The 14,206-nt window shown below is 54.4% G+C and overlaps 1 protein-coding gene across 2 annotated transcripts in view; it reads left to right on the top strand.

Annotated features, from left to right (window-relative positions):
- TMEM214 (transmembrane protein 214) overlaps nt 1–9,607 on the top strand; it is a 120,401-nt gene extending 110,794 nt beyond the window's left edge. The window contains exons 6-15 of one of the 2 annotated variants that reach the window (XM_063123697.1): nt 3,206–3,347; nt 4,605–4,696; nt 4,967–5,015; nt 5,349–5,462; nt 5,549–5,666; nt 5,807–5,903; nt 6,115–6,283; nt 6,938–7,089; nt 8,358–8,516; nt 9,529–9,607. In XM_063123697.1, coding sequence (XP_062979767.1) covers nt 3,206–3,347; nt 4,605–4,696; nt 4,967–5,015; nt 5,349–5,462; nt 5,549–5,666; nt 5,807–5,903; nt 6,115–6,283; nt 6,938–7,089; nt 8,358–8,484 — 1,060 coding nt within the window. In that variant the 3' untranslated portion in view covers nt 8,485–8,516; nt 9,529–9,607. Of the gene's footprint in view, nt 1–3,205; nt 3,348–4,604; nt 4,697–4,966; nt 5,016–5,348; nt 5,463–5,548; nt 5,667–5,806; nt 5,904–6,114; nt 6,284–6,937; nt 7,090–8,357; nt 8,584–9,528 lie in introns of those variants that run through there. The other variant, XM_063123698.1, reaches the window with a different exon arrangement.
- The last annotated feature ends 4,599 nt before the right edge of the window (nt 9,608–14,206 follow it).

Here is a 14,206-nt window from a genome sequence, read left to right as displayed (position 1 = left end):
CTCCAACAGTGTCCCAAAATAGTGTCTGCAACAAGGTAGGAACAAAGCCAGACTATAAAACACATGGTCTTCGATGTCTATATACTAATGCCCAGAGCATGGGAAACAAACAGAATGAACTTGAACTCTTATTACATGAAGGCAAATACGACTTGATAGGTATAACTGAAACTTGGTGGGATGACTCCCATGACTGGAATATAGCAATTGAAGGATATAACTTGTTCAAAAAGAACAGAAGAAATAGAAAGGGAGGTGGAGTTGCACTATATGTTAAAAATACCTATCCCTGCACAGAAATACAGGCGGATGAGACTGGGAGCCCCGTCGAGAGCGTGTGGATTAACATAAATGGGGCAAGAAATAAAAAGAACATGATAATCGGAGTCTACTACCAACCACCCAATCAAGGAGAAGACGAGGATGAAACCTTTGAGAAATAAATTGCCAGTGTTTCAAGGAAGTGTGATGTAGTAATGATGGGAGACTTCAATTACCCTGATATCTGTTGGGAGACAAATACTGCCAAAAGCAGCCCTTCCAAAAAATTCCTGACATGTGTGGGTGATAACTTTCTCCTACAGAAAGTGGAGGAAGGAACTAGTGGATCCGCAATCCTTGACTTGATATTGACCAATAGGGATGACTTAGTGGATAAAGTGGCAGTTACGGGAACTCTGGGGGAAAGTGACCACGTCATACTTGAATTCTTGATTACGAAGGAGACAAAAGTTGCATGTAGCCATACACCTACTCTGGATTTTAGGAAAGCTGATTTTAATAAACTCAGAACTATGATAAGTAAGGTCCCGTGACAAGTGAGCCTAATGAGAAAAGGAGTGCAGGATGGGTGGGAGTATTTAAAAAATGAAATTTTAAAGGCACAGTTACAAACAATTCATCGGGCACTGCAGTTCAGATCTCCAGGGCCCGATGAACTGCATCCTAGAGTAATGAAGGAGCTAGCGGAAGAACTCTCAGAACCATTGTCTATTATCTTTGCAAAATCATGGAAGACGGGTGAGGTGCCGGACGACTGGAGGAGGGCTAACGTTGTCCCTATCTTCAAAAAGGGCAAAAAGGAGGAACCTGGGAACTACAGACCAGTCAGTCTGACATCCATCCCTGGGAAAATTCTGGAGCAGATTATAAAGAAGTCAATCTGTAAACACCTTGAAATCCATGCAGTGATTACTAGAAGCCAACGTGGATTTGTCAGGAACAAATCCTGTCAGACTAATTTGATCTCATTTTTTGATCGGGTAACTTCCCTTGTGGACAGTGGGAATGCTGTGGACGTCATATATCTTGACTTCAGCAAAGCTTTTGACAAAGTACCACATGACATTCTGATTAACAAACTAGCTAAAAGTGGGCTAGATGGAACAACTATTAGGTGGATTCACAGTTGGCTACAGAATTGGACTCAAAGAGTACTTATCAATGGAACCTTCTCAAACTGGGGAGAGGCAACGAGTGGGGTACCGCAGGGCTCAGTCCTGGGCCCAGTGCTCTTCAACATTTTTATGAATGATTTGGATGAGGAGGTGCAGGGAACGCTTATCAAATTTGCAGATGACACCAAATTGGGAGGGATAGCTAATACCCTGGAAGACAGAAACAAACTTCAAAGTGATCTTGATAGGCTGGAGTGCTGGGCTGAAAACAACAGAATGAAATTTAATAGGGAGAAATGCCAAGTTCTACATTTAGGAAATAGAAACCAAAGGCACAGTTACAAGATGGGGGATACTTGGCTCAGCAATACTACAAACGAGAAGGATTTTGGAGATCGCAAGCTGAATATGAGCCAACTGCGATATGGCTGCAAGAAAGGCAAATGCTATTTTGGGCTGCATTAATAGAAGTATAGCTTCCAAATTACGTGAGGTCCTGGTTCCTCTCTATTCGGCCCTGGTTAGGCCTCATCTAGAGTATTGCGTCCAGTTCTGGGCTCCACAATTCAAGAAGGACGCAGACAAGCTGGAGCGTGTTCAGAGGAGGGCAACCAGGATGATCAGGGGTCTGGAAACAAAGCCCTATGAGGAGAGACTGAAAGAACTATTTATTTATTTATTACATTTTTATACCGCCCAATAGCCGAAGCTCTCTGGGCGGTTAACAAAAATTAAAACCACAATAAAACAACCAACAGGTTAAAAGCACAATTACAAAATACAGTACAAAAAGCACAACCAGGATAAAACCACGCAGCAAAATTGATATAAGATTAAAGTACAGAGTTAAAACAGTAAAATTTAAATTTAATTTAAAATTAAGTGTTAAAATATTGAGAGAATATTATTATTTATTATTATTTATTTATATAGCACCATCAATGTATTCACCATCAAATGTTTTATTCACCATCAAATGTTTTATTCATCAAATGTTTTATATAGCACCATCAATGTATTCACCATCAAATGTTTTATTCACCATCAAAGAATAAAAAGGTCTTCAGCTGGCGACGAAAGCAGTACAGTGTAGGCGCTAGGCGGACCTCTCTGGGGAGCTCATTCCACAACCGGGGTGCCACAGCGGAGAAAGAACTGGGCATGTTTAGCCTGGAGAAGAGAAGATGGAGGGGAGACATGATAGCACTCTTCAAATACTTAAAAGGCTGTCACACAGAGGAGGGCCAGGATCTCTTCTCGATCCTCCCAGAGTGCAGGACATGGAATAACGGGCTCAAGTTAAAGGAAGCCAGATTCCAGCTGGACATCAGGAAAAACTTCCTGACTGTTAGAGCAGTACGACAATGGAACCAATGACCTATGGAGGTTGTGGGCTCTCCCACACTAGAGGCCTTCAAGAGGCAGCTGGACAACCACCTGCCAGGGATGCTTTCGGGTGGATTCCTGCATTGAGCAGGGGGTTGGACTCGATGGCCTTGTAGGCTCTTCAAACTCTGCTATTCTATGTGGGGCAAGGAGGGGACAGCATTGTTGGGTACAGAATGTTGCTGCCCCCAAGTGCAGGGGTGATGGAAGGGAAATGCGACGCACATCTACTGAGGCGTTGTTGCACATTTCCTGCACGCTCTGCTGATGCTTTGGAAAGATCTCTCTCTAGCTTGTCTCCCAAGGCTGCTGCTCACTCACTGGGGAGGTCCTGCCCCTAGCAGCGGGGCGTCTTTCTTTCTCATCCGCGGGCATCGTTGGGCTGACCCGGCCGGTGGGTCTCTCTCTGTGTCTCTCTGCAGCCTGCAAGAGCAGCTCCGGCAGTTGTATCCCCGCCTGAAGGTGCTGGCCTTTGGGGCGAAGCCCGAGACTGTCCTGCACACCTACTTCCCTTCCTTCCTCTCCAGGACCATCCCCAGCTGCCCCGCTGGCATGAGGAAAGAGGTGAGGCCCGGAGGGAAGCGGGGCGGGGGCGGGGGCAGGGGCAGGAGCCGCCCTCCTCCTCCTCCTCCTCCTTCCCCGCAGAAGCGGCTGGTGGGGCGGCAGCGTTTGTAGTCCAGCCAGCGAGCTAGATGTTAAGACATGTTCCCAGTTCATGGCCAGGGCAATGGGCGGATTTTTGCCTTCTGCCTTTTGTTCCACCCCAAGGCCACCGAACGGGTAGGGGAGGGGGCGGGGGCCTCCGGGTGACGCCTCCAGGCACTGCCGGGACTCACCCTGGGAGGCTTGGCTCCAGGCTTTCCTGGCTTGGCACTCCTCCGCCCAGACCCCAGCTTCTCCCCCTCACCTGGGATGTAAAGCAACAGGGAGGAAGGCAGGGGCTGGTGAGGGGTCCGGCAGCAGAGCCCGGGTGCAGGCTCCCCTCTCTGGAGACCTGGCACTCTGGTCCGGAAGCGAAGTACTTGGGTGGACTTTCAGCTGGCTGAAGAGCGGCAGACGCTGCAGCACATGCTGGGTGGTCCTCCTCCTCCTCCGAGAGAGAGAGAGAGAGAGAGAGAGAGGGCTGTTCTGAAAGCAAAGGCAAAACCAAAAGAGGGGTGAAAATGGATACGGATCAGGAGTCCTGGGGCTGCCTACCTGAGCCTCTTGAATCGCTTTGGGAGGTTCAAGACAGTCTTGCAATGTGGATGGTGGCCTTAGGCCAGGCCAGACGGTGGCCTGTTCTGAGTGGCGGCAGCGGTGGCTTCCCAGAGCCTCAGGCCGAGCCTGGCCCGCCTTCCCGCTGGATCCAGGCGTGCAGAGCTTGTGCTCAGCCCTTGAGCTGCGGGCCCTCCCCGGTGTGCTGGGAATCCAGAATGGCTCCACGCTTTGCTTCCTGCACCTCTTCCCATGCCTCTCTCTGCTGCAGAGAGATGGAGGTGCCTGGAGGGCCAGGGGCTGCGGAGCGTGGCACGCGAGAACCATGGCTTCCCCCAGCTGCCCCTATTGAGTTCTCAAGAGACCTGGGCAGGAAATCCTCTGGAATTGTGGGATCCGGGGGAGAAATCTCTTCAGGCCCTCTGGATGGCTGCCATGAGACCTGCATGCGGAGAGCAGCCGGCTCAAGAGGCAGCATCCACTCACTCCTGGAGACAGGCGTTGGGGCAGAGGGGGCGTCGCCCATGCGCCCAGCTCCCCTGGAGCCACTGGCATCCGCCGGTCCCTCCTGGGGGGTTTCAGGGCCTGAGCCTTGAAGCTCTGAGAATCGTTCTGCTCTTGCAGCTGCTGAGCTGTCTGGCCGAGTGCCTCAGCCTGGATCCTCTCAGCTTCAGTGTCTGGAGGCAGCTGTACATCAAACACCTCTCGCAGTCAAGGTAAGGCTGGGCAAGGGCTGCCGGGAGAGCGTGCGTCCTGCGTCCTGGCAGCCCAGCCTGCCATCGGGGTGCTGGTGGGTGTTGGGATCAGGGCTGTGTCTCTAGATGGTGGGAAGTGAGAAGGCAACCGCTTGCATTTCCCATGGGGTCGGTTCTGTTCAGTGCTGTGGGGCTGGAGCTCCTTCCCTGGCCCCGTGTGCGGAGCTCCCGAGTTCCCGTAGCCAAGAGGTGGATAGACCCGTCTCTGAAGCCTTTGCTTTGTTTTCCCAGCCTGCTCCTGAATCACTTTTTGGAGACCTGGGACAACACTTCCAAAAAGGTTTGTGGCTTCTGCTCTTCGGCCAGGAGTGCGTTTTGCTGGGAGGAGCTGGGTGTGCCGGAGGCAGAGCAGGGTGAGGAGCTTCCAGCCAAGGGCGGCGTCGGTGCCTGGCTGTCTTGAGGTCCGGCCAAGGTGGGGCAGATTCCCGTTCTAATAGGCTATGAAGTCTCCGTGGTGTCGCTAATATTTAGTTATGCCGCCTCATGTCTAGAACCTTCCTCAATTAAAGCGCCTAGCTACCTGGTCATCATCACGCTGTTCCTGCTGGCTTTGTGCCACGGGAGCCCACGCTGCTGCTGCTGCTTCACGGCCGTGTTTGTGGACCTTTTCTAGGTGCGAAAGTCTTTACAGGAAACGGTTCATTCCTTCAAAGTCACGAACGAAGAGCTGGCCGCGAAAGGCCCCAACGGCGCTCAGGACGTAGCTGCCTGCAGTGCCGCCTGCAAGGTAATTTCCCGCCTTGGGAGGCGCACCGGGGCCGGGAAGCCCCTCGGACTCCGCCCATCTGATTCCTCATGGTTTTGCTCCTTTAGAACCTGCTGCTCAAGATGAAAGCCGGCGGGTTCCCTTGGCCTCGGCTGCTGCTCATCGCCCTCGTCTTCACCGCCGGGTTTCTCATGCACGACGTCCGGACCCACGGCTCCTTCCAAGGTCAGGCTCTGCCCATGGCGGACCGGGGGAGGGGCTTCAACTGCCCGTGCAGTTGGACCCCAAGGTGAAGGGTGCGTAGAGGCCGGGGGGCCGCCAGGCAGTTCTTGGGCGTGAAGGGCTGGGTTCATTGTGTTTTCCAGCTTCGGCCTCTGCACGTGCCTTCCGCTCTTCCGGCCTCCTGTCGGCATCCCAGCAAGCCTGGAGCAAAGTTTCCCATTTCTCTGTCGAAGGGTACAGGTCAGTGTGGCTTGCTGTGGATCTCTTTCCGCAGAGAGGCGCGGCCGGAAGGGGCCAGAGCAGATCAGCGCTGTGTGCGCTGATTGCCGGCAAAGCCAACGGCAGGGTTGAGGGGGGCCCCTGGAGACGGCCCCGTCTTCTAGGCAAGGCCTGATTGCGCCTCCCTTCCCTCCCTCCCTCCCTCCCTCCCTCCCTCCCTCCCTCCCTCCAGCTGGCTGGAAGCCAACGTGCCGCTCTACTACTCTCATGTGGCCAAGGCGCTGGGACCGAACCTGGAGCTGGTCTGGGCCAAGACAAACGAAACGGCCACCTACATCTCCGGGAAGTGCTCCACTCAGCTAGCCTGGCTCAGAGACAACCTCCCCAGGCTCGTCGAATGGGTAAGGGGGTGGGGGGTGGGGCGCCTCGCCCAGCCTGCTTGCTAGCTGGCTCTGGGAGATTGGAATTGGTGGGCTGGGGGGGGGGGAAGGGGGGCTCCATTCCATCTGCATCTCCCAACAACCCTCTGGGTTGATGCCTGTCGCTTTGACGTGGCTGTGAACTCCAAAAGGCAGACATCGGCCTGGAGGATGATTGGAGAGGGCTGAGGAGGGATGCAGCTGCGACAGGGCACAGCCAGACCGGGGCACTTGTGGCTCGGTGCCGCCAGTGCTTCGGCTGGGTCTGTTGCCCCGGCAGGGTAACGCCGGCCATCCGGCCGTGTCCTGCCAGCGGCGTCTCCTTTGGCCTCTTTAATCTTGGCCACCAAGTGAGGTGGGAAAGGCCAGCTGATTCGCACGCAGCGTTGAGGGTGCTGGCTGCCCTGTGCGCCCGCAGCTCAGGAGGGTCTCGTGTCCCCCACTTCTAGCGGCGCAAAGGGGCTTGCACACGCACGCACGGCCGGCCTGCTGCTAGCTGCCCTGTCCCTTGGCATAGAAGCCCACAGGACGCCTTGGAGCTCCCTGTGGGCCGCGGCCGTTCGCCAGGCCGGAGTGCCGCTTCTCTCCCGCTGGGCGCTCCCTGCCCAGCTGAGCGGCCTTTGTCTTCTGTGCCAGCTGCAGACCAGGCTCCCGGATTCTGTGCTGCACGGAGCGGAGTGCCTCAAGGAGCTGCTGCTCTTCCTCATGCGGAACTACTTCCTGCCTGCCGTGGACTACGTTGCGGAGTCGCTGGAGGGCGCCTGGAGCCTCTGGGTGGCTTCCTGCAAGTGAGCATTGTGGGCACCTCCTGGGTTGTGCACTGAGCAGATGTTGGTCCTTCCGGGCATGGTCAAGAGGGGAGTTCCAGGCTGCGGGGAGAGAAGCTGCTTCAGGATCCCCTCTTAGAGGGCCGTCCAAGCCGGCTCTGCTGGGAGATGCACGAGGCAGACCCCAAAGTGTCCAGGAGGGGGCGCTGAGAAGCTGGGGCAGGGCGGGGGCTGATGAGCTGCGGGTGGCACTGGCAGGCGCACGGCCTTGGTCACAAGCCCGGCATGCAAAGTTCGGCCTCCTGAGCAGCTCCGCCCGGGCACCAGCTAGGACGGGAGATGGACGGCCAGGCCTTGGAGGCCGAGCTGGGTTCCCAGGGGTCACGGCATGTAAGGACGGCTCCCTTGTCCCAAAGAACGAATGAACGATGCCAAATGCACTGAGGAAAGAGACGCAGATGGCGGCGCCGTTTTCCACTTCTGCATCTCCCTAGTTTTTTGGGCCACGTGGATGTGGAACGTGTGGCTTCCGGTTTGTAAACTCACCGGGATGCCGCAGATGCATTCCTTCTTTGCACAATGGCCTTGTGGGGTGCGAACATCCCGGTTGGACGAGATCCCGGGCTTGTAGCAGCACCACAGAGCAGCTGCTGGAAACTGGAGGGATCCACGCATGGGAGGTCCTTACCTGGGATCAAGGCCATTTTGAGGGGGGCAGGCAGCCCCCTGTCCTCCAGCCTGTGATGGGTCAGAGGGTCAGAGCACGGCTGCATAGGCAGCGGTGGCAGCAACTGCCAAGGCAGGGCCCTCTTCAGCCAGGGCCCTCCTGGGGCTGTGGACTGTAGCTGCCGGCCGGCCGGCCTCGGCCCATGCTGGCCTCCACTGATGGTCAAAGGCTGAAACACGGGGCGTGGAGGGTGCCGCCACCGCCCAGGGGGAGCTCTTTGGCTCTGCCCAGCTTTGCACGCTTGCAGCACCCTGGGGCCGCCTTTCCCAGCCTGGTGCCCTCGGCACATTTTGGACTGTGCCCAAACATCAGCTGTCCTGGCTGGGGTTGATGAGCCTTGTAGTCCGAAACCTTTGTAAAGACCCAGGTTGGAGAAGGCAGACCTAGTGCTTGGCAGTGTGTGTGTGTGTGGGGGGGGCTGTGTCTCCACACCAGCCCTGCTTGCCTAGGGGGCGGAGGGGGAGGGGGCCATCAGCTGCCCCATCTGCCCTTCTCTGTCTCTCTGGTGCATGTCCGGAGCGTGGCGCTGTCAGCCTCTGACCACCTCTGTTCCCTCTTCTAGTGGCGAAGGCTCCTGGGACTGCGTAAGGAAACAGCTGACCAGCTTCACCCATTCCTCTTGGACCTACCTGCAGGCTGCGACAGTGGCCGTCAAGGACTGGGCCGTGGCCACCATCTCTGGGCACTAGCAGTGGCCATGGGCTCAGGAGTTGGGGGTGAGGTTAGGGTCGCTGCTCTCTGGCTGCCGGGGAACGTGCCCAACTGCTGCGTGTTCCAAGGGCCAGGGACGGCCCACCGTTGACTTGCTGCTGAAGCCCAGGTCTCCGGGCTCCACCCCACCCCCTGGGCTCCGCGGCTCATTCTCAGTTCAGGCCTTGCCAGGCCAGTCCCTTGGGCTGGAGGTGAGGCAGCAGAGCAGGCCCCGGCTCCTGCCCACCCACCCACCCCCTGCAGCTGCGGGAGCTCGTCCTCGCCCCTGCCACCAGTGCTGCGGTCCCCAATATGTGGGGGGCTGTTGGGTCCTGGACCTGCCACCTCGCCCAGCCCTTTCGGCGTATTGCTCCTGTTCGTGCCCTCCTCAGCCTTTTGCCTACAGCTCCCGCGGGGCGCAGTGGTGGGTTGCCGCTTAGCTGTCGCGCTGGGCCTACGGTCTGGTGCCCTCGAGGGCTGCCCTCTTGCTAATTTCCTTCCCCTTCTCTCAAACGGTGGTGGATTGTGCCGCTGCGGGCAGTCGCTGCTACGCGACCAGAGCCGGGGCTTTGCCTTCCCCCCTCGAACTGCCTTTGCTTTACTGTGGGGCCAGCTTACACCGCGGGGTGTGTGTGTGTGTGTGTGTGCTCATACAGAGGGTGTGAGCTGACACGAGGGGCATAGGAAAGAAGGTACAGCATGGAGGGGGGCAGCTGGGCTAGAAGACCCCGCCTGAGGTTGCTCCTGTAAAATGGGGTGAGCTGTGACGGAAGTTGGGGTGGGAGAGGGACGGCGTCTGCTGCTCTCCGTACGTCCTGCAAAAGGCTTGCAGGTTCCATAGAGGGCAGCTCTGCTTCCTGCTCCTTTGGAGGAAAACGAGCTTGGGAGTGTTGCCAGGGCGCTGGCTGTTCCTCTGCTGCCTGCCCCTTTCCACACTGTCACTCTCTCTTCCCGGGCAAGTGTGTCAGTGGCTTATACGTGGCCTTCTGGCTTTGAGACGTGGCCTGTGGCTGTACCCTGAGGTGCCCTCGCCCCTCCTTCAGCCAAGTGACAGGAATAATCAATTGGCGGAAGCTGCTTCCCCCTGGCCCGCTCGCCAGGCGCTACAGGCACTGCCAGACTCAGGTGCAAATCTGTGGGGAAGCCGGTCGGTCCTCTGCCCTGTGGAGGGCTGGCCTGGCCACTGCCCAGCAGATGCAGATCCCCCTTGCCTCAGCCAGACTTACAAAGGTGATGGGACTCCGTCGCAACCGTTGTGTCCGGCTCTTGTCACGTGCAATAAAGGAAACTCTATTGGGTTACATTACCTTCTTTCATGATGTTTTTCTTCGTTACTAGGCAGACGTATTAGGAAATAAGGGCGCTCCGGGTGTCTGTCCTGGGGGGCCCAAATCTCCAGGGCTTGGCTGAGCAGCGGTGCATAACGTCGCACTTGCAAGGTGGCTCAGGCTGCCTTTCCCCTGTTGCTCTTGCATACAGAGCTCAAGTCCGCGTATCGGTGACTCTGCTTGCTTGCTTGGAACCGGGGCACGGCGCAACTGGCCGTTCGGAGGAAGCCGGCAGCCTCCTTTCGTTGTCTCAGCAAATTAGTGGCCATTTGCCATTAGCAAGGAGAGCTGCTGAGCTGCCAATTTGTAGTGTTTATACTCAATGGTTAAGGAGCCAGGGGTGCTGGTTGGCAGGGGATCTGCCCCCCCCCCCCCCCACACACCCTGGACTAATTGGAGGCAGGCAACCCACACTGCTTAATGGTCCTACATTGAAGCTTGCATTTTTATAGACTCTGCTGAAAATACTGGGCTGTCAGAGGGATGGAGAAAAGGATTGGGCTTAGAATCATACAATTAGAACTATGGAGTTGAAGGGACCACGAGGATCATCCAGTCCAACCCTCTGCAATCATAGAATCATAGAATAGCAAGAGTTGGAAGGGGCCTACAAGGCCATCGAGTCCAACCCCCTGCTCAATGCAGGAATCCACCCTAAAGCATCCCTGACAGGTGGTTGTCCAGTTGTCTCTTGAATGACTCTAGTGTGGGAGAGCCCACAACCTCCCTAGGTCACTGGTTCCATTGTGCAGGAACACCAGTTAAGCCATCCACGAGAGGTGGCTGTCCAGCCTCTTAAAAACCAAAAATTGAGAGAAGGCTCAGGATGTTGTACAATAAATGTTTCTACAGCATCCTGAGACTTCTCTCAATTTTTGCGTTCATCTTGGATGTTCACCCGTCTTGCACCCTCTTCTTAAAAACTTCCAGAGATGGAAAACCCACAACCTCCATAGGTAGACTATTCCGCTGTTATACAGATCTTACTGTCATTTGATTGGAATCTAGGTAGCTGTAATTGGGTAACCTCCCTTGTGGACTGGGAATGCTGTGGACATCATATATCTTGACTTCAGCAAAGCTTTTAAGAAAGAGCCCCATGATATTCTGATCAGCAAAATAGCTAAAAGTGGCCTAGATGGAACAACTATTAGGTGGATCCACAGTTGGCTACAGAATCGGACTCAAAGAGTACTTATCAATGGAACCTTCTCAAACTGGGGAGAAGTAACGAGTGGGGTGCCGCAGGGCTCAGTCCTGGGCCCAGTGCTCTTCAACATTTTTATCAATGATTTGGACGAGGGGGTGCAGCCCAGCACTCCAGCCTATCAAGATCACTTTGAAGATTGTTTCTGTCTTTTTTCTATCCCACCCAATTTTGTGTCATCTGCAAATTTGATAGTTGTTCCATCTAGCCCACTTTTAGCTAGTTTGTTAATCAGAATATCATGGGGCACTTCGTGGTTTAGTGGCTGAAGTGTCGGACTGGGGGTCGGGAGATCCGGGTTCTTGCCCCCGCTCGGCCATGGAAACCCACTGGGTGGGTTTCCCACTAAGAGTCCAAGAGGGAGTGAAAATGACGCTGGACTGTGCCCAGGCAGCCTTCATCTCCTATGACAAGATGGTGATATCGCTGAAAGGAGGGGAGATGTAAGGCCTCACCTTGTTCTCGTCTAACCAGGTCCCGTCGCTTTGGCAAGCTTTCAGCAGGGCGCTGTTCTTTTCAGCCTTGCGATGTTTCTGCTCCTGGCAAGGCTGGCTTGCCGGCGGCTCTTGGGATTCTTCCACGGAGGCCAGTTCTTGTTCTCAAGCGCTTTGGGAAGGCCTCTCGTCCCCTAGACGGCCAGATCTGGAGAAGCTGTTGACTTCTGTCGTCCCTCAGAGGCCACCTGATCCGGGGTGAAGTCAAAGGCTCCTCCAGGAGGCTGACCTCTAGGCTGCCTTGCCTCTGAGGAGGGTCCTCTCGATGCAGTGAAGTAGATTAATATTTCAGGGCTTCTAAGAGAAACCTGAAGCCTAAGATGAGCCTCCTGTAGGGTAGGGAAAAGCAGATAGGTCTTCAGAGCACCAGAGAGAAGACTGTCCGCTGGAGAGTATTGGACCCCTGGCTGGAAACTTGGGAGGGCTGAGTCCGCTTCCATTTAGGGTATGTACATTTAGAGGCTTGTTTGCAGCATCAAGCAAGAGGCCAAGTGGAACTTGGTTGTCTGAACAGCTGCAACTCTGGACTTGTACAATATTCATTTGACAACTTGTGGAATCAGCTACCTGGGGAGGTTGTGGGCTCTCCCGCACTGGAGGCATTCGGGAGGCGGCTGGACGGCCATCTGTCGGGGATGCTTTGGGGTGGATTCCTGCGTTGAGCGGGGGGTTGGACTCGATGGCCTTGGGGGCCCCTTCCAGCTCTGCTATTCTATGATTCTATGATTCTATGTTTCAAGATGTGGTGATGGCCTGAAAGAGGGGTTGGATAAATTCCTGGGGGAGAAGGCCATCAATGGCTAGTAGCCCTGATGGTTGTGTGCTGCCTCCGGTATCTGAGGCAGTAAGCCTATATACACCAGTTGCTGGGGAACATGGGTGGGAGGGTGCTGTTGCACCGTGTCCTGCTTGTGGGTTCCCTGGTCCGCAGCTGGCTGGCTGGCCCCTGTGTGAACAGAGTGCTGGACTAGAATCATAGAATCATGGAATCGCGGAGTTGGGGGGGACCTACGGGGCCGTCGGGTCCAGCCCCCTGCTCGGGGCGGGGGTCCACCCTGGGGCGTCCCTGGCGGGTGGTTGTCCAGCTGCCTCTTGGGTTACTCTGGGGTGGGGGGGCCCGCAACCTCCCTAGGTAACTGGTTCCATTGTCGTACTACTCTAACAGTCAGGAAGTTTTTCCTGATGTCCAGCTGGAATCTGGCTTCCTTTAACTTGAGCCTGTTATTCCGTGTCCTGCACTCTGGGAGGATCGAGAAGAGATCCTGGCCCTCCTCTGGATGAACCCTGGGTCTGCTCCAGCCTCAGGGCCCTTCTGACTTTCTTATGTTCTTAAGCCGCAACCCTTCAGACCATCTTAGTTCCCACTATGGGGCAATTGCAAGCATCAGTGGGGTGGGGGGGAAGTAGAGGTGGGGTGGATTCCTGCACTGAGCAGGGGGTTGGACTTGATGGCCTTATAGGCCCCTTCCAACTCTACTATTCTATGATTCTATGACTCTGGGCCAGTCACAGTCACTCAGCCCAACCTACCTCACAGGGTTGTTGTGAGGGTAGAAATGGAGAGGAGGAGGATTATGTATGGCGCCTCGGGTTCCCTGGAGGAAAAAAGCGGGATATAAATGTAATAATAAATAAATAAGCAGCATAATAATAATTAAATAAGCAGGCTGTTTCTTTGAACAGATGTTAAGGATGGCTCCATCGCTGGGATTGGAAGCACCCCAACCTTCCCCAAAGGTACAGGACCCAATAATAATATTTATTACTTGCCTCTCCCTCTGGATTGAGGCAGAGAACAACATGGAATACAAAATAGTATAAAATACATAAAACGGATTAAAATATATAAAAACGAATACATTATTAAAATATTTATTACATTATTACATAACAGCCTAACCCTAAAATTCGACTGGGTCGGCCAGTATTTGATGCACCAGTTTCTATTCCTTTCTTACTAACCCCAATACATTAATCCGTACAGCAATCTTGGAAGCCTCCATTGTCCACGGCCCCTACCCTACCTCTAAGAAGTGGGAGAACAAGTGCAAGAGGAGGATGCTGCATGGAGAAGCCTCTGGGCCCAGTATTGTGCCTTCCCAGGGGAGGGGTCATAGCATTCGTGTGCAGCCTGGGACTCAGATGAGAACAGTAAGAACCAATGGGGTGTGTGTGTGTTAGGTAATACATCTATATGTAGGAAATAGAAACCAAAGGCACAGTTACGAGATGGGGGACACTTGGCTCAGCAATGCTACAAACGAGAAGGATGTTGGAATTGTTGTAGATCGCAAGCTGAATATGAGCCAACAGTGCGATACGGCTGCAAGAAAGGCAACTGCTATTTTGGGCTGCATTAATAGAAGTATAGCTTCCAAATCACGTGAGGTACTGGTTTCTCTCTATTCTCTCTCCCCTTACGCCTGGAACGCCCTTCCAGAACATTTGAGAACTACAAGTTCAACCACAGCTTTTAAAGCTCAACTAAAAACTTTTCTTTTTCCTAAAGCTTTTAAAACTTGATGTGGTGCAGACTTCTACTGTTACTTTCTACTGTTAGTTTTTCCCTACCCTGTGCCTGCTTACCCTACCCTGTACCTGTTTGCATTCTCTTCCCCTCCTTATTGTTTTACTATGATTTTATTAGATTGTAAGCCTATGCGGCAGGGTCTTGCTATTTACTGTTTTACTC

This window comes from Elgaria multicarinata, chromosome 4 (genome assembly GCF_023053635.1).
Source record: "Elgaria multicarinata webbii isolate HBS135686 ecotype San Diego chromosome 4, rElgMul1.1.pri, whole genome shotgun sequence".
NCBI classification, from domain to species: Eukaryota; Metazoa; Chordata; class Lepidosauria; order Squamata; family Anguidae; genus Elgaria; species Elgaria multicarinata.
Note: the sequence above shows the minus strand (reverse complement) of the source record. Positions and strands in the feature narration are given on the sequence as shown.